The sequence below is a fragment of the Oryctolagus cuniculus genome, chromosome 1, assembly GCF_051225735.1.
Source record: "Oryctolagus cuniculus isolate XC-2025 breed Fujian yellow rabbit chromosome 1, ASM5122573v1, whole genome shotgun sequence".
Classification (NCBI taxonomy): Eukaryota; Metazoa; Chordata; class Mammalia; order Lagomorpha; family Leporidae; genus Oryctolagus; species Oryctolagus cuniculus.
The window spans coordinates 86,622,957-86,643,025 of NC_142867.1; the positions used below are offsets into that span (position 1 = coordinate 86,622,957).

Below are 20,069 nucleotides of genomic sequence, written 5' to 3' on the forward strand. Positions count from 1 at the left end.
CACACTGGCCAAGACTGGACTCAGACAAAGCTGGGAGCTGAGAACTCAAATCAGGTACCCAATTACTTGAACTATCACTTCTGTCCCCCCAGGGTCTGCATTAGCAGGAAGCTGGATTCAGGAACCAGAGCCAGAAATGAACCCAGGTCATCCATGTGGGATGTGGGTGTTTAAACACCTGTCCCAGTCAGTAGATATTTCAGTGGCTGAGGCCAGTGTCATGGTTCTTTCTGCTCCTTTCCACTTTTCTCAATAATGTATTTGAGACAGACCCGAAGAGGGTAGTTACAAACTGTGAACATTCTGGCTCTAATAAAAAACCCCTAGGACTTTCTTTCCCCCTCTCTTGTCTTTACCATGCCCTCTTTCACTTCTGCAAGATAATCTAAGTGTTTCTCAACAGTCAATGAGTTTTGTTGAGCCCTTGTGAAAGTCAGTGTCATACACTGACAGATAGAAGGTGTCTCCTTGTCTCTGTGACCTCCAACACACTGCTACAGGTAAACAGACATTGTTCTTTAAGATTTATTTATTTTATTTGAAAGTCAGAGTTACACACAGAGAGAAGGAGAGGCAGAGAGAGAGAGAGAGAGAAAGAGAGAGAGAGAGAAAGGTCTTCCATCCTCTGATTTACTCCCCAGTTGGCCGCAACGGCCGGAGCTGCACCGACCCACAACCAGGAACCAGGAGCTTCTTCCGGGTCTCCCACACAGGTGCGGGGGCCCAAGGACTTGGGCCATCTTCCACTGCTTTCTCAGGCCATAGCAGAGAGCAGGATCGGAAGAGGAGCAGCCAGGACTAGAACCGGCACCCATATGAGATGCCAGCACTGCAGGCAGCGGCTTTACCTGCTACTCTACAGTGCCGGCCCCAGACGTTATTTTTAATGAGCATTTTCTTTCCCCGCAGTAGTCCTAGTGCTAGTGCCTTGAAAAATTGCCTGGCTGGCACTTTGGTGTCGGGGGTAAAGCTGCAGCCTACAGTGCCGGCATTCCATATGAGCAACAGTTCGAGTCCCAGATTCTCCACCTTCGATCCAGCTCCCTGCTATAGCCTGGGAAAACAGTGGAAGATGCCCCAAGTCCTTGGGCCCCTGCACCCGCATGGAGATCTGGGAGAAGCTCCTGGCTCCTGATGTCAGTCTGGCCCAGCCCTGGCTGTGCAGCCATTTGGGGAGTAAAACAGAGGATGGAAGATCTCTCTCTTTCTCTCCCTCTCTGTCTGTCTGACTCTGCCTGTCTGACTCTGCCTCTCAGTAACTTTCATATAAATAAATAATCTTAAAAAAAGAAAGAAAGAAAGAAAGAAAAACTGGTCTTGGTTAAAGTCAGTGAATCAAGGTCAGTTGGTCTCAGGATTTTGTCAGGAAAGTTCAATGCTTTAAAGCCCTATCTTGGTTTGGAGTTGAATCATTAAGTGAACTCTGCATCTTGCCCATTTATAAATTATTTAATCTTTCTGCAAATGACAAAAAAAAAAACTAAAATACTTGCCTAGAAAGTCCAGAATTTCAAAATTGCATTTTCATCCCCAAATCAAAGTCTGGTCATCTGCTTGTAGAGATGGAAGAAAGGACTTAGGTGTGTTAAACCTTGCAATAGGTTGGGTGCTTCACAGGATTATCTCATTTAATTTCAAGCCAATGACATGAGATAGCTATTACTGTTTCGTTACAGATGGCGGACTTCAGAGTGAGAGAGCTCAGTGGGTAAGTGGCAGAGTTCAGATTTAATCCAAAGATTCCTGCCTCCCAAACCTGTGTTTTCCCATGTGTCTGCACTTGGAGAGTTCTTCTGTAATTCCCCCATGCTGTGGGCAGGCACATATAGGCTTAGAAATAGGACTGAATGTTTTTCTTTGTCTTCTAGTGATAAAAATAAACAGCGTTTTTAAACTCATCTGTAATTACAATGAAATGGACACTGAGGCAGATGGCTTTCTGAAGGAAATGTTTACACGTCTGTGTTGAAAATAGACATGACCTGGTAGAAAGCTTAGATTGTAGGTTCTAGAAGGGCTGAGACCATATTTAATTCATTCTGTGTCCCCAGCAATTATCACTAGGCCTGGCCTCCAGGAGTCTACCCCGTATTTACTAAAAGAATGAATGAATGTTTCTGCACCAGGAGTTGGAAAGAGACCATCTTCTGAACTTAGTCAGGGAGAGCCTCAGGGCAGTGAATGGATCTCTTTCACCTACTGAGCAGACTGCTGTCTTCAGTGGTACTGGGTAATATTAGCAGGCCCAGTCAAGCAGCTTGTCCACATCTGGAAGACATGGATTTTTGTTGTCTCACTGCCTGGGGCATTACAAGCAGAATGAATGAATGTCTTGGTGATCTATGAAGCACAGTGAAAAGGAAGTCCTACTGAGAGTTTTTCTATGGTTGACACCTAACTAAATTTATAGTGGCTTCCAAACTTTAATATAATTTGATACTATTTGCTTTTTAAAATACAGTGTTTTCTTCTTTTCATAAAATTTCTTTATTTAGTTTAAGAAAGGCAGAGAGACAGAGGGATACCGAGATGGATAGAGATCTTCCATTTGCTGATTCATTCCACAATTGCCTGTAATAGCTGAAGCTGAGCCAAGCTAAAACCTGCAGCCCAGGACTCAGTCCAGGTCTCCTTCATGGGAGACAGTGACCCAACTAGTTAAGCCATCATCTGCAGCTTCGAGCACTGGTCTGAGTCCCAGCTGTCCCATTTCCAGTCTAATTCCCTGTTAATATGCCCAACAAAGTAGTGCAAGGTGACCCAAGTACTTGGGCCCTTGCCACCGTGAGGGAGACTCAGAATAAGTTCCAGGATCTTGGCTTTGGCCTGGCCCAGACCCAGCTGTTGCAGCCATTTGGAGAGTGAACCAGTAAACAGAAGATCCCTCTCTTTCTGTCTCTCCCTCTGTCACTCTGCCTTTCAAATAAATAAATAAATCTTTTTAAAAGTTTATCGTCTCAATCATTTATTAAAATTTATTATCTATTTGAAAGGTGGAGTGACAGAGAGGGAGAAAGACAGAGAAAGGAATCTTCTAACCTCTGGTTTAGTCCTCAAATGGCTACAATAGTGGAGGCTAGACCAGGCTGAAGCCAGGAGCCAAGAACTCCCTTCAGGCTTTTCATAACATCCTCTGCTCATTTCCTGGCCACATTACTAGAGTGCCATTTTTTAAACCATTTTTTTTTTTTGACAGATAGAGTTAGACAGAGAAAAAGAGAGAGAGAAAGGTCTTCCTTTCCGTTGGTTCACCCCGTAAATGGCCGCTACTGCTGGAGCTGCTCCGATCCGAAGCCAGGAGCCAGGTGCTTCCTCTTGGTCTCCCATGCACATGCAGGGGCACAAGCACTTGGGTCATCCTCCACTGACCTCCCGGGCCACAGCAGAGAGCTGGACTAGAGGAGGAGCTATCCGGACTAGGACCCCGTGCCCATATGGGATGCCGGTGCTGTAGGCGGAGGATTAACCAATTGAGCCACGGCGCCGGCCCTGAACCATTTTTAAAATATAGTCCCATTGTTTCAAAACAAATCTCAAGTAATTTTTCATCTAGGAAATCTCCATACTCATTAAACAGCAATCAATACTACTTTTAAGCATTATCAGAAGTTTAGCTTTGCTAGAAAGAAGACAGCTCTGCAGGATTTCGGGTAAACATGACTCAACCTCCCATGGCTAATGCCTCAACAACCCTCGTGACGCAGTAGACTGCTTTCTGTTACCCACCTGTAGGCTGAGCCAGGCAGCCTCTCTTACATTTAATCATTCATAGGAAAATAAATCAGGCATTCTAACTCACATAGGAGCTACCCCTCAGCTTCCTCACTTCTCCTAATAGGTCATATTATATCAGCTTCCTCATTATTTGATTTCTTGTAAGTACTAGAACATCTTTGGAGAGGAGAGCCAAAGACATAGCTTCAGGGGTCTAGAATTTCATGATTGCTGTAGTACACAAGCCATGTTTCAACACCTCTCATGATGAAGTCTGATTTTCCATATTCCCTTTGTCTTTGCAGAGCTGCTCCATCTCAGAATAGCCCAGGGATCCGTAACACCTGGCACTTTCTGTAACAGAGCATTTCTCATGCTGAATTGTAATTCCATGTCTGTCTGTCTTCCATACTAGACTTCAAGTGCTGTGGTGCAAAGACTGTGTCAGTCTTGTGCTAGACTAGAGTTGGATACAGCTTGGGTTAATGGTACAGAACTTGGCTGCGCAAAGATTCCCCTGCATTGCCTTTCTTTGGTCTGAGACAGAGTAGCCTACAGAAGATCAGTTAACTTCTCTCTGCTCTTCCGGTTACTCACATGGCACAGAGATGCTGGCATGAGTGCCATGTTGGCAGGAACCAGGTTAAATGTCTCTTCCCCTGAATACCCAGCATCTAGCAAAATTTCAGGCTCATGGTAGATATTCTAAAAACATCCCGAGAATGAGTGAATGAATTAGAGCAATGAGAACTAAAATAAAGCTTCAAAAACGAGGAACTTTTTCATTCATTTATTCAGTCACTCACTATACTGGATATTTATAGGAGCACCATGTGTTTGTCGAATGGGGAAGGTAACAATTATGAAACAAGGGAAAAACTGACTTTAATAAGTACAAGTGAAAGAAGGCTCTGAACCGCAGAAGGGGGTGATGGGTGAAGGCATGCGTGCAGGAAAGTGGGTGACTCGACAGTAGTAGGATTGCAGGAAAAAAAAAGATTACATGAAAGGTGAAGGATGCAAAGGGTGGTGAGAATTCCAGGACAAGGGAAAACACTTATGCTAAAAAGGCTCAGTGACAGGAGAGAGCATTGCACTTTCACAGTCTTGGAACTGCAGTAAGTTGAATTCCGTGTAGGGCACAGAGACACGGTGAGAATGGCAAGAGGAGAGGCTTGAGAGCATGGATTCAGCCAGAAGGGAGCATGAGAAGAGGTTGTAGGAGTAGGATAATATCATCAGATTTATATCAGGAAGGCAGCTCAGCTGGGGAGTAGAGTCAGAGATGACAGGGTAACAGGTGAGTATGAAAGATGAGCATGACTTGATGTGACCGTGGGGATGCAACTGTCACCAGAGCACGAGGGCAAGGGGAAGAAATATCTATGGGGCTCATGTGTAAACAGCTTGGGAGAGAACCACCAAACTACAAAGAGCCAATCAACTATCATTTCACTCCCCATCAAACACAATTGCTCCTCTTCAGGCCACCACTGAAGGCTACTGACAGATGTTAGAATTGACTATGTGTGAGTGTAGAAACCTATGAGTATCTAGTTTGAAACTTGCTCCTCTGTGAAGAAAAAGTCTATAGAAAAGTAAAGGGGACTAGATGTGGCCAAATGGACACACACATAAAGACACTTCTCAAGACAGTCTTCCCCTGGAATGAGCAGTTAGCCAACATTTTAATTAAATAAAGGCAGTCCCACCCTGTTGCTTCAGAATCTTGTGGTGAGGACATTTATAATTTGCAAAAGCAAATATAATATAATATATATATTGTACAAATAATATAATTTTATATTTGGAAGACAAACACATGAAAAGAACCTCTGTTGCCTTGTATTATAAAGGAAATAACACAGATAAAATTGTCCTCACTTCGAGATGTGCAAAGGTTCTGTGTATGTGTGTGTGTCAGTCACCATGGCAGGAAATCTGCCCAGAGGGTAGAAGAGTGGGTATAAAGGTTTTATTTTTATCAAAGGTGGGACAGAAGGCAAGAGTGAATTAAAGTCCTATGCCTTAGTCATAAAGCCCAGTGATTTATTGTGTTGTATTTTCTGCACTTGTTAAAATACAACATAATTATCATATCTGACATTAATCACTCCTGATTTTGGAAGCCATTGGGATCCAGAGAGTAAGGAGCCACTACCCGGCCCTGGGAGTATACCTTCTAGCAGAAAGGGCGGATGCAGGAATCATTAATACCTGAATACGGGAAGCGTCACAATAGATGCATGTGCAAAAGGCACAGAAAAGACAGGGGGTGACCCCTCGTTATTCAACTGTGTTTATATGGATTTTTATGGTTGGCATCATGAATCCCACTGGGGGACACCTGTCATCAATTCTAGAGAATAGTATCAGTATTTAACAATATTATAAAACCTATAATCCTCCCAATATCCAAGAGGGGCCTCAAGCCATGAGATCTGAGAGGAATGAGTTACTGCCTCCAGATGACAAGAGTTATCACCCTAGATCAATCTAGCCTCTTCTGGGACATCACACTAACTCTGTGTGTGGGTTTTCCTTTAAGATACAAAGTTAGTCTTCATTTTAGAGCTCAAACCTTGTCAACCTTTTCAGGCATTGAAACCCGCAGGGAATAAAAGTCCCAAAGTCAGTTCTCTTGAAAATTAGCCTCCTACTTTATAGGCTCACCTCACAGCTTTGCTCTGACTTGGAGGAAAGGCCAGGCCTGGGAATTAGAGCGATCTGCTTCAAGTCTGGCTCAGGACTTGCCTGCTGTGCCATGGCAGGCAAGCATCAACACGCTCTGGACCTCAGTGCCCCAAGCGGAACACTGGGAAACAGGATTATGTGAGAAGCCCTTAGTGGGTGCCCTGTCTCTGTCTCTTCTGCCATACTGTCCAAGTCACCATCTCTCACTAGGGGTTATTGCTTTTTCATGTCTTTCCTTCTTTCATTCTGGACTGGTCCTATGCACCAGATTCTGTCCAGAAAGCAAATATGATTGTGTCACCACTGTTGTAAGGTCCAAATCCTCCATATTACCTATGATGGAATAAAGTAGACTAGAACAGAAATGAGAGATGGCGAAGCCAATTGTACGCCTGGGTATTATTCCACGAAACTGGTTTTCTCACTGTGGGTCTTGTCAAGCAATATTTGAAGGCCTCTGGCCTATGATTCCCTGGAGGATAGGAGCCCTGCCTCCTTCTTTAGCCCCATTTCCCATAATCTTCCCCCAGTTACCTGCTGCGGATCCCCACCAGAAGTCTTCCTGAATTCCTCCAACACATCACCTTCCTTTCTGCCAGGGGAATCCCATAGCACAGTTCAGTTCCTCTCTGTTATGTAATGATCCTCCAGGTCTCAGCTCAAATGCTACTGCTTGAGGCAAACCTTCCCATACTGTATTCCAAGCCCCACAGGCGCCGAATTCTCACAGCGGCGTGGGCAGTTTGTAATTAGTCCTGTAATCGCGTGCTTCTTGGGTTCACGACAAGCCCGTCGAGTGGGGTGCTGTCTTCCTGACCCGGAGGACCTGTTCTTGTTGGTCCCTGTCGTAAGCCAGCACGGAGCCCAGGGTGGCACGTGAGCATTCACGGAGAGCAGTGAGGACGGAATCCCCTAGCCTCTCAATCCTTGGTGGTGGTCTCCCTTTCTGGATGTCAGTTTGGCTTCTCATCCTTGCACCTAGCCAATCACGGCAGGGCTGGGACGGTCGGCCTAGGTTTGGAACTTCCGCTAACGGGATCCTAGCTGGGATGTCAGGGCTTCTGAGTAGCTTAAAACAAACAAGCAAACCAAACATCAGGGTTGTCTACGGAGACGGCGGCGGCCGAGCAGTTCGGTGGGGAGGAGAGATTGAGCTTCATCAGCTTTCAGGAGGGACCGCTGCTCTTTAGCTTCGAAGTCCGCACAGCTCCGCGAACCCCTCACGCGGCCCCTCTGCATCCCCGAGGGCCCCTGCGGCGCGCTAGACCAGGGGGTTTCTTGGCGCCCAGCCCCGAGGACCGTCCCCTCCCAGCCCCTCGGACTCGCTCGGTCAGGCTCCAAGCCGCCGCTCCTGCCGGGGACGCGCTCGCTGCTGCAGAGAGCAGGGGCGCGGCGGCAGGTGTCCCGCGCCTCCAGGCGCTGCGGCCGCACCCCGGGGCGCTGGTCCCTGGCCTCTGCTGCCATCTTCAGCGAGGGAGGAAGGGCGGCAGGGGCGCGGCCTCCGTGCGCGGACCGCCCCCGCCGCCAGGGCCGCCCCGCCCGGCTGGCCGAGCGCCGCGCCTGGGTTCCGACTTCCCCTCAGGCCGAGCCGGGCGGCATCGCGCGCTCCCCGCCCAGCCCGCAGAGCCCGCGCCGCGGCCGTCCCGCCGCGCTCGCAGAGGCCGCCATGGGCCCCGCGCGCTGGCTGGCTCTGGGTAGCCTCCTCGCCCTGGCCCGGCTGCTGGAAGGCCGGCTCGTGGGCGAGGACGAAGGTGGCTTTGGCGAATGTGACAAGTTCTTCTACGCCGCGACCCCGCCCGCGGGGCTGTCGGCCGAGTCCCACGTGAAGATCTGTCAGCGCGCGGAGGGCGCCGAGCGCTTCGCCACCCTGTACAGCACCCGCGACCGCATCCCCGTGTACTCGGCGTTCCGCGCCGCGCGCCCCGCGCAGGGCAGCGCCGAGCCGCGCTGGCTGGTGGAGCCGCAGGTAAGCGAGGTGGCCCCCGAGCCTGGCCGCGCCTCCAAGGGGGCACTCCGGGAAAAGCAGCTTCCACGCCCTAGGGGGCCTGAGGAGGCACCCCGCCGCGCCCCGGGAGTTCCAGCCTGCCTCCCCCCTGCCGAAGCTGCAGGAAGAGCTTGGCGACCTGCGAGCTTTCGGTGAAGCGACTGGGGCGGGAGGTGCCCCGTGGGAGGCGTTCTCCCTCCATTTGGGCGCGGACATCTGCAGTGTCTCACTCGTTTCCTGAGTAGTGAGGAGCTTGAGATAGACCCAGGAGAGCGTTCTGATCCGCAGGAAGCCCAGGCTGGGCGCCCAGAGGCCTGGGCAGGCGTCACTTGCCGCATTCGGGGGGGGGGGGTGTAGGCGGGTGGGCGTTCTTATGCCCACTGTGCAGAAGAGGGAGTGCGGGTGGGTGGGGCGAAGAGCCTCGCAGAAGCCCACCCTGCTGGTAGGTGGGGCAGGTCTTTTGGCTAGAAAGTCGCTGTCCTTTCTCCTAGGGAACGCTCCCCTTCTGCGGAGCCCAGCCTAGCAAGGGCAATCCTTCCCTCTATTAGATGTGAAGCTGTGTTGAGCTAGAACAGCAAAATAAAGGCACAGGTTTGGGGGAATGTAGTGGGAAAAGTGGTAGGGAAACATTGAGTACCTTCCGCTGATGGGAAGACCAAACCAGTTTTTCCTGATGTTTCATATCAATATCTGTACTATCAGATCACTTGCCAAGCCTGTCACCTCTCCTGGTGTTCTGTCCCGTCTGGTGCTGGTGACCAAACACTTGGAGAGGCTGCCCTGCTGAACCTGCTAGCCTACTCTTAACACCCCCTGGCTCACCTCTGCCCAGCTGGCCTCTTCTCTGCAACACCCCCAGCTAGGCCCCCTTCAGCCTCTGGCCAGTCTCTCTCCCTGCCCTCATTCCTCATGGCCACAGCTGCCCAAGACCACACCACACTGGCCTTCAAGGTGCTGCCTCCAGAGCTGCCAGCTATGAGCCCATTCAGATATTTCGAGCTCTGAGATCTTAGCTGGATCTCCAACAATCCTCACCTGATTGCCTTGCCCTCTCCGCACCCTTCATGTGCCCTGCCTGTCGACATCAGAGGCAGTGAGATCTGGCATGCAAAGCAGACTGTAACTTATGCATACTTCAGATAGTTTTTTTTAAAGACTTATTTATTTATTTGAGAGGCAGAGTCACAGAGAGAGGGAGAGACAGAGAGAGAGGTCTTCCATCTGCTGGTTCACTCCCCAGATGGCCACAAGGGCCGGAGCTGGGTCTATTGAAAGTCAGGAGCCAGGAGCTTCTTCCAGATCTCTCATGTGGGTGCAGGGGCCCAAGGACTTGGGCCATCTTCCACTGCTTTCCCAGGCCATAGCAAGAAGCTGGATTGGAAGAGGAGCAGTCAGGACCCGAACCGGCACCCACATGGGATGCCAGCACCACAGTTGGAGGCTTAGCCTACTATGCCACAGTGCAGGCCCCCAGACACATTTTAATCTAAAATTATTCTTCCCCTTGCAGTGCAACCCAGCTCCTTGGGGTATGCCCTGTGATTGTGGGCCTGTGAAGAAAGTGGGTGGCCTGATCCTTTCTCCTTGAGAACCTCACAGGACTGCTCAAGGAGACAGGATAGAAGTGTGAAGAAGTCACAAGACTGCAGATTTCAGTTAGATTCAGAGCACATTTAGTAATTACCTGCTGTATGCCAAATATTTAGAAAACTGAGCATAACTGCACATCCCCGGAGCTTCCTAGCTTGCAAGTAGAGAGGTGCCATAGCACCTGGTTAGAGTTGTGCTGTGTGGGTTCAGATCCCAGATCCTCCACTAACTCTGTACACTAGGGCAGGTTAGCCTAGAGACAACAACAGCGTGGGATGGTTGTTCGAATTAAAAGTGTTAATGTTATGAAATTCTCAGAGAGGCAGCCAACGCACAAGTGCAAGCTGTCGTGACAAGCAAAAAACCGTACTTTAATAAAGGTACACAAAGTCTTATTAGATTTCCTTTGTATTGGAAGTGATGGGGGAAATCTTCTGGTCAAGATGATATTTTTGCTGTGCCTGGAAGGATAAGGCAGAGTTCAGAAAGGAGACAAAAGGAGGGAATTTCAAGCAGAGGGAACATCACCAGTGAGAAATGCATGAGTGATTCAGGGATGAGTGTGTGGGGTGTGGTTGGGACAGGTGAGCAGATTGTAGCCTATTAAGTGTTCCGGACACAGGGTGGTAATGGAAGGGAGGGGCGAGTAGGGGAGGCTCAGGGAGGCAGAGCCATTCATTCAGTTTTTGAAGGGGTCATCAAGGAACACTACTTGGCGGAGAGAAGTGGAGAAGAACCAAGTCACCAAGCAGTGGAGACCCTGGACAGAATAATGAAAAATGGATCAGGAGGAGGAGGGGAGTTGTTCCAGATGGTTCCTGGGCAGAGAAGTATAGCAGTTTTGGCAAGTACAGGAGTCCGGAGTCTCCCCTCCACCTTGCTGGAGAAGCCAGAGTGGCCGCTGATGCTGAGCCCTGCAGGATGCTTTCCCTGGGAGCTAGATGGGCTCCCGCCCCGCCCCGAGTCGCAGGGAGCCAGGGATGATGAGGTGGGAGGTGCACTGCAGCAACCCTGACCCCTCCTCCCATCTGCTTCCAGAAGCCTGCCTCACAGCCAGGAGCCCCACTACAGAAGGATGCTCGGGGCTCAGTGCTTACTTCTGGCTGCTTCCAAACAGTTTGGAATGCTGAGTCGCTTTGTGCCCACATCACCTTTTTATAAAGTCAGCATTACCAAGAGGCGGGGCAGACAGAGGAGGAAGGGCAGGTGAACAAAGGCGCACCAACAATGAGTCAGGCAGGCTGCACCGACACTGGGATTCCGAAGCCCAGCCTGGCAGGGTGGAAGCCATCCTACAGTTCTCTTTTGAAAAAGGCATCTAATTCTAAGATCACAGAAACTTAGTCACTCTAGTACTTAGAACCTTTAAGGTGTCAACTGGCCATTGCTTACAGGACCAAGTTCAAATGGCAGAATGCAGTTTATAAGGCTTTTCAGGACCTGGTGTCTGTCTCCACCTCCAGCCTTGTTTCTCACCTTGCCCCACTCTGACACTTAAAAAAATTATTTGAGAGGTAGAGGGACACACACACATGGAGAAAGACAGACAGACAGAGATCCTATCTGCAAAGTCATTCCCAAAATGCCCATATTGGCCCAAAGCTGGGGGTGAAACTGGGGGCCAGGAGATCAGCCCAGGTCTCCCACATGGGTGACAGGGATCCAGCTACTTGAGCCATCACCTGCTGCCTCCCAGGGTCTGCATTAGCAGGAAGGCTGAGTCCGGAGTGAAGCTGGATATCATACCCAGATACTCCAGTGTTGGATGTGGGCATCCTAAGTGGAATCTCAACTGCCTGGCCAAATGTCCACCTTGCCCCTTCATGTTTTATTCTCCAGCTGCCTGGAGTTGCGCTCATGGACTGTAGTTTATGTTTCTTTGCTCATGTTGAGGGAACTCTGCTGTACCTGTTTCTCTCTCTCTCTCCTTCTCCCTTTCTTTCTTTTTTCTTTTTTTCTTGAATGGGCCATTCTGGAGCCAGCAGCTTCTTCCAGGTCTCCCACATGGGTGCAGGGTCCCAAGAACTTAGACCATCTTCCACTGCTTTCCCAGGTGCATTAGCAGGGAGCTGGATCAGAAATGGAGCAGCCAGCATTTGAGCTGGCGTGCATATGGGATGCTTTATCTGCTACACCACAGTGCCGGCCCTGTACTTGCCCTTTCTACACTTCCCCCATCTGGGCCTTCCTTCCTCCCCAGACTGTAAGACTCTCCTGAGTCCTGTCATACTATACCAAGGTTTCCCTTCCTCCAGAGAATTCTCCTCCTGAGTTAAGTCCACCCCTTCCATGCTCCTATAATTTCTCTCTTTGTACTTACCATGTTGTATTGTAATTATCTACAGATCTATCTGTCTCCCCAACTTGAGCCCTTGAGTGGCTTCCCACTTACTCTTATACTCCTAGTGCCTAGCACACAGGAAGCACTTGGTAAGCATTGGATAAAATAACTTGATGTTAGGAGAGCCTATTGAGAATCAGGGGTGAAAAGTTCTGCTTGGGTTTTCTCGGTGAGGAGCTTACCCTGTTTCAGAAGCTTACCCATAGCTGGCCAGCAGTTGCTGTTACAAACGTATTCCACGTGTGGAACTGGAACTTTCCAAAGGCCACCCCAGCAGTCCTGGCCCTGGCATCTGGAACTGTATCAGATGATTTGGAGGTCTTCCTCTCTCCTCCGCCTAACAGCCCCTTCAGTGTTGGACACAGCATGCCAGATTTGCTCACACTGGAAAAATCTACAAGGGATCTCCTGAGATACAGAATGAGCAAATGTAGGCTGCTATGGGAAGTGGCCACCTTTTCATTGACAATGGAGGGTAGGCAAGAAAGAGGTGGGAACACCTCCCCATCTGGTGTGGTGGAGGTGGTCTGAGACTACAGAAACCTGAGCACTACACTCTGGTGTCGTGGAGGGAGCCTCAATCTTCTAGTTTCTCTACCCCTTCCATTCAATGGATGAATTTTTAGACCAGGACCAATGCCTTTCCAAAGAACATTGCCAACTCAGGCCAGATGGCAGCATGTAAGACCCTATCACATTATGAACATGATTAACTGTGTACACTTGCTTAATCTTACAAAGATGCTGTGCACATGTAATGACGGTGTACATTTATTTAATCTTAAAAAGATACTTTGAGGTAGATGTTATCCTCTTTATTGTAGACATGAGAAAACTAACTCAGAAAGGTTAATTGAGGTGTCCAAGGTCACACAGCTTGAAGTTGAACTTGTGACTAATAATTACTCCTTGTCCACTGCTCTTTCTGTACACTATGGATATTCTTTGACCTGCTGGTAGATCCTCTGCATTAACAGTCTTATGACTTTAATTCTTATCTTTTATATGAAAAAAAAATCCCAATTTCTATCACTTTTCTGTTTCCCAGCGGTCATGGGAGAACTGGGAACACACATCTGGCTGTATAACTGTTGCTCAGGTATCAGCGGGTCTGGAGTAAAGGGGATATTCCAGTTAAATGCGAAAGCGTTTTCCTAGAAGGCCCCATATTTCAAATCTTAGTAAGTTCAGTTCACAGTTGTCACAAGTTGGAACCTTAAGTCCTTGTAGTTTAGTTTCCATCGGTGGCCTCTTGTTTATGCACTCTGAAACAGAAATACTATTTACTTTTCCCTATCCTTAACTTTCTTTTCTTTGTCAGAAAGTAAATATATAGGAGATATCAGACAGCTAAATCTCTGTGTAGGGAGTGTAGCAAACAAGGCAATTCTGCTTCTTATTCCTTGTGCAGAGTCTTGATTTGGATCTCTACTCTGCCATTCATAAGATATACGACCTTCTGTTCTATTCATTATAGGTAGTAAATGGAGTGGCTGTCACAAACTAGGGAAGACATGTAAGCATGCAGTGTAGTATTTGGAAAAGAGTAAGTTCTTAGTAAATGTTACCACGTGTACTTTGCTAAGTGAGGTCTTCCTCTAATAGCTGTGAGGCATTCACAAATATGTACAGACAAATGAAATGGTAGATTAGATGAGTGACTCCTGCAATTCTAAGAATCTCTCCTGGAATATAAAGCATCTATCTGTGTATCTTCTCAGATGCATGATATATGTTCTACTTTCACATTGGTGCTAAGAAAATGCATGGAGAGAGATGGAATGAATGGAACATTAAGTGAATGAATAGGTGGATGAATTAATTATTTTTTTTAAAACAAACAAGTACCAGAGATATATCCACCCTTTTTGCCCTGAGCAATGGAGAGGTGTGTTGTCACAAACAGTGTGCAATGGCATTCCAACCTATTGTGCTGAGCCTGGGTGAGGCTGGGAAGCACCTGACTCAAAGGGACCGTTCCAGAGTCAGTCACTCACAATTTATTCCTGACTGTGAGGCAGATTGCAAAAACAGGGGCCATACACGCTACCCTTTGCCTCTTTATTCTCTTTCACTGGCTTTCTCTTCATCTTTGAACTCTGCATTTCCATTTGTTTCACAGGAGCAAGGTAAGGAACTTGTCCTATGTTTGCAGACTGTTTCAGGGACATTTTGTCCTGAAACAGCCCCATGGTGTCAGCCCTCTGTACTATTCTTTCAGTTCAGACAAATTTGGACAATCAGGAAAGGAAGTATCATGTATTGATCTCCTACTATCTGCAAAGATCTTCACAATCTAACTCATTCACCTATGTAATAACTCCAGGTGTTAGAATCCATGTGTAGAGTTCAGGAAACAGTGGTTAGGTAACTTATCCCAGCTCACACCACTCTTAGGTGGTAGAGCCCAGACTGGAGCTGACATCTGCCCAATCCAAAGCTCTCAGCTCTCTGTTCTGTCCTGCTGTTTTCCAATTCAAGTGTCAGTGCTTTCTCTTCAGAATCCAAACTTCCTAGATTTGTTATTTTGTTTTCATGTTACTGATTTCCTCAGTTCTTTTTTTTTTTTTTTTTTTTTTTTTTTTGACAGGCAGAGTGGACAGTGAGAGAGAGAGACAGAGAGAAAGGTCTTCCTTTGCCATTGGTTCACCCTCCAATGGCCGCCGCTGCAGCCGGCGCACCGCGCTGATCCTGGCAGGAGCCAGGAGCCAGGTGCTTTTCCTGGTCTCCCATGGGGTGCAGGGCCCAAGCACCTGGGCCATCCTCCACTGCACTCCCTGGCCATAGCAGAGAGCTGGCCTGGAAGAGGGGCAACCGGGACAGAATCCGGCGCCCCAACCGGGACTAGAACCCGGTGTGCCGGCGCCGCAAGGTGGAGGATTAGCCTATTGAGCCACGGCGCCGGCTTCAGTTCTTGAGATGCTTTATGGCTTTTCCACTAATACACTGTTCTGAAAATCCCAGCATCAGATTGCTACTGTTGGCTAAGTTATAAACTCAGCGTGGTGGGCAGGAGCTTTCCTTGGGGGTATGAAGATTTTATTCTTTGGGTCTCAAATTTTTCTTCCTTTTAAATTGTCAGCTCTAACAGTGAAAATAGGAGAAAATAAATCCTCGCACTGCTGGTATTTCTTACTTGCAATGGTCTTGTCTTGCCCCCAAATTAGTGTAAATCCAAGGATCTTTTTCCCTTTTCTTCACGAAGCATTTCATCTCTCCTGAGTGGCTACTTACCCTTTTGGTGTTCTTTAGAACTCGACATCCATCCTCACACTGATTCGTTGCCTGCTGCTGTATCTTTGTAGTCATTGAAAGGAAGGAGAAATAAAAAAGACACTGATTCATCGGCAGAACCAAGAATAGAAGCTTCATGTCATATTCTAGTCATGATATGATTGACCCAGTGCCTGACAGAAGTGTGGCTCAATCAAAAGATGTCGTGCTGGGAGCATTTTATATATTTTCAATCAAAACTGAAGATACCGGTGTGTTTTGTTTTACAAAATAAACACAGACAGAATGTTATTTAAAGGTACACATCACGTTAAATGTTCCAGTTGACTTACACCTTAACTTTGGGAAAGATTTGTCTTGAGTTTTGCAGACCTGCAGTTGACAGTGATATCTAATGTTTTAGCAAAGCTCTGGGCCCTCTGTTGATTAAAACATTTATTTAGTTAACAGATGCTGATTGAGTATCTGCTATGTATCAGACACTCTTCTGGAAATAGAGTAGTGAACCAAACAGACAAAAGTATCTACTGTCATATCTGACAGATAATACAGGTGATAAAATAAATAATGGCAGCATATTAAATAAAATTAAGCATTAAAGAGAAAAATTAAGCCAGGAAGGAGGATATGAGATATTAGAGAAAAGGTGAAGTTTAAAATAGTTTCTAGGGATGGGTGCTTAGTTTAGTGGCTAAGATGCCAGCTAAGATTCCCATGTTCCACATCAGGATACTTTGGATCTCTACTCGGCTCTGGCTCTTGACTCCAGCTTCCTGCTAATGCAGACCCTGGGAGGTCATGAGTGGTTCTTGTATTTGAGGAGGAACTATGAAACCAGTGTAACTAGAGAAAGGTAAATGGGAAGAGTTGCAGGAGATGAGGTCAGATAGGCGGCAAGGGGATGAAGATCTTTGGGGTCCTTCTGGACTACTTGTAAGAAATTTGTTTTGTACTGTTTGGAGCCACTGTGCAGGGTTCTGAACTGAGGGTTTTGACATGATCTGAATTGCATTTAAATAGGATCATTTTTGCTGCTGCATTGTGAACAGACTTATAATGTTAAGGAAAGAAGCAGTGAAACCAGTTATGACATTTCAATTATCTGGCAAGAGACAATGGTGGCTCATACCAAGTTGGTGGCATTATGTGTGGCAGCATGATGACAGTGTATTTCTGGAGGAATTTTGAAGAAAGAGTCTTTGAAGTGAGAGAAAGGAAGAATTCACAGGTAACTCCAAGAATTTGGTCCCGAAAAACCAGGAGAATGAAGTTACCATGAATAGAGTGGAGATACAAGCTCTCTTTTGGTCATAGGAGCAAGAATACAGTAGCCGTTCGCAGGGGCTATTGGCAGGGGGAATGGTAAGCTGCTCTTTCATGGGTGTAATGTTTCAGTTATGCTGGATGAGTGAGTTCTAGAGAGCTGCCATACAATATAATGCCTATAGTTGACAATGCTGCATTGTGTACTTCAAAATTTGTTAAGAGGGTAATGCTAACTCTTCTTCTCACACACCCACTGAAACATAAGCGCAAACAAGGGACACAAAGAAACTTTGAGAGGTCTGGGGTACGTCCACTAGTGTGATAGTTTCGTGGATGTTGGCCTGCTTCCAAAATAATCACATTGTTCTCATTAAATACAAGCAATTATACTTAAGTGAAGCCATGGGGAAAAGAAGTAGATTTTGGATGTGTTGAGTACAAGGTGGCTTCAGGTATTCACCGGAGCTTCAGATACAGATCTAGAACCCAATGCATGCTTGCAGTATAACACACTTTTCTGGGATTTTTTCACAGGTGAGATTACTTAATCTTCACAACAATCATAGAAAATAGATGCTACCATTATCTTTCTTAGAGAAGTAAACTGAGGCACAGGGGGCTTAAATTATTATTCCATGTTCATATAGTTAAGAAGAGTTAGAGTTAGGGGTTGAACTTAACCAGCCTAATACCAGAGCACAGCTGGAGCTGCCTCTTAACAAACCTGTTAATGTGGAATGTATGATGTTCCTCTTTTGAGAACTCACAGGTTTATTTACTAAGATTTCACAAAGCAAGTCATGTTCCAACCCCATAGTCACATGCTACTGTGCCTCCAGGGATACCTGTGTGCATGCAGTAATAGAGTTTACAGACTCAATAAATATCGCATTGGGTTAAGGGTGTGGCTGCTGCCTTGTGCAATCTTATTCTAATCCATCTTGAGCACTCCCTATGAGTATTATACAAGCAGACATTTTCCAAAAGGTACTAGATTTGGGCTGGGGAAATGTATTATCTAAAAACTATTAATTCTATTAACCAGCAGGTACTGTGTTTGCTATAGTTAAGAGGGTGTGGAATGGGGTTTTGCATGTATGAGAGAATAGAGCTGCTGCTGTCAGAGAGGCTGTTGGGTTCGATGCATGTGTAAGTCCAAGAATAACCCAGCTCCTGACAAAATGACAATTGTCCTGAGAGGCAAGAGGATGCAAGCAAAGCTCATTCTCTCAGAGCTCAATCACCTGAGCAGGGGCTGAGGACCCATTCCTCCATCTTTCAGCCCAAATCAATTCTAGAGCCCCATTTATCCTGTCATCTCAGCTCCCCAGCAAAGTAAAACCAGCTGGACATAGCACATTCTGAAAAACATAACCTGGTAATGCAGGGGAGACCCTACTTTGGGATCAGAAGAAGGACTTTGCTCCGACTCAGAACACTTTGCCTCCTTGAAGATGCAGAAACTTGTTTTTCCATTATCACTGTCTAGTAAGCTGAAGTTCTTCATTTGTGAAAGTTCATACCTTTGTCCTTATATCCTGATTTCAACACAGCTTGGCCAATGTATTTGTGAGATGGCAGTGTAGGTTTCAGGAAATCTGCTAGCCATAATCTTAGTATTTATGCCTAAGGAAAGGAATTGGTCCAAATCAGATTTGTATATTGAATGGACCAGCACATGAATGATTGAATAGGGATCACAAAAATAAATGCTCGATATTCATGTCTTCTAAAAATGAACGTCCACTGTAGTCTGAAGACGCATAGAAGTATTGGGAAAGGAAAGCTAAGCTCAGGAACTGTGAAGTTTTTCTTCCTCTTGACTATCGCTGTTGTATCTGGGGCTGTGATACTTATCATCTTCATAAATGTGGGCTCTTTGAGATGGTTGATGGCCTTACTTTCAGCATCTCCACTGGATGGACTTCAGTACTATAATCTTTACTGTCTACTCTGAGGTCCCAGCCTCCATCGTTTCTTATCTAAGTCTCTAACAACAGCTTCCTGACTGGTTAACCCATTCCAGCTGGTTCTCTTCCAGTCCTTCTCCCCTCTAAGCTAGAGAAACCGTTTGAAATATGTCTTGCTGTGTCTTCAGTGACCTCTCTGGAAACCCTCAGTCTTCCTCATTTTTCTTCAGATAAAGGCACAGCTCTTTATCATGATTTCCAGAGTCCTGCCTGCTCTGTCTCCCATCCCTTTCCAGTGTTATCTGGTGTCACACACTTTGCTAGGTCTTTAGCTGTGGACATTTCTTCCTCTTCCTCCTCCTCCTCCTTCTTTTCTTCTTCTTTCTTTTCCTCCTTCTCTTTCTCTTCTTCATTCTCCCCCTTCTATCTCTAAAATGTCTGTGTTGCTGCCATCACAGGGCCTTTGTACCTGCTAGCTTTTTTTCTTTTTTCTCGACCAGAACAATTGCCCATAATTATCTAGCAACACCAAACATGTGTTTTTTGCTAGCGTGTTGCAGTTACATATTCATTTGTGTGACTCACTGAGTGCCACCCACTAAACTGTAAGTTCCATGTAGGCAGTGACGGGGCTATTATTGCTCACCATTGACTCCTCAATTCTTTTAAAATATAGTTAAGGCTTTGTAGGCCATAAGTCTCTTTTACAACTATTCAACTATGCTGTTTTCATACATAAAACCTAAATAAAAGCGTGTAAAAGACTGTGTTCCAGGAAAATCTTATTTGTGAAACGTGGTAGCCAATCCCTGTTCTAATGTGATCCAGTGCTTAGCATGTGACTAACAAATGTTGGTGTCAAGAACTTAGCAAATAAGGATTGAATAGTGGAAGTAAAATTTTAAGGCTGTGCAATTCTGTTCCACTTATGGAAATGTAGCCCTAGACCTAGAACTACAGACAGTTTACAGTCTTTTCATTGTGGTGGGGATGATGGTTGTCATTTATAATATATACTTTTTATGATCATAAAAGTAACATATGCTTATGGGAAAAAATTTTAAGCATTTTAGAGATATATGAAGATACCAGTCCTCACAGATTAACACTCTTAATTGTGTGTGTGTGTATGTGTGTGTGTGTGTGTGTGTGTGTAAAACGTTCCAGAAATTCCCATTGTACCTAGAGGCAGATGTACCATCTGATACCGTTTTTCTAGTCAACAAGGTTCAGCATCTTTTGGCCACTATGAAGCCACATCTAAAAAGCCCCTTACACAACCATCCCTGGAGTGGGAGAGGGTAGAGACTTTTGATGGATAAATTGCACATCAACA

The 20,069-nt window shown here is 46.5% G+C and overlaps 1 protein-coding gene across 1 annotated transcript in view; it reads left to right on the forward strand.

The window, feature by feature from the left end:
- The first annotated feature begins 8,074 nt into the window (after positions 1 to 8,074).
- ENDOD1 (endonuclease domain containing 1) overlaps positions 8,075 to 20,069 on the forward strand; it is a 33,523-nt gene continuing 21,528 nt past the window's right edge. Inside the window, exon 1 of the mRNA XM_002708622.6 lies at positions 8,075 to 8,374. Within this exon, the coding sequence (XP_002708668.1) occupies positions 8,075 to 8,374 (300 nt within the window). The remainder of the gene's footprint in view (positions 8,375 to 20,069) is intronic.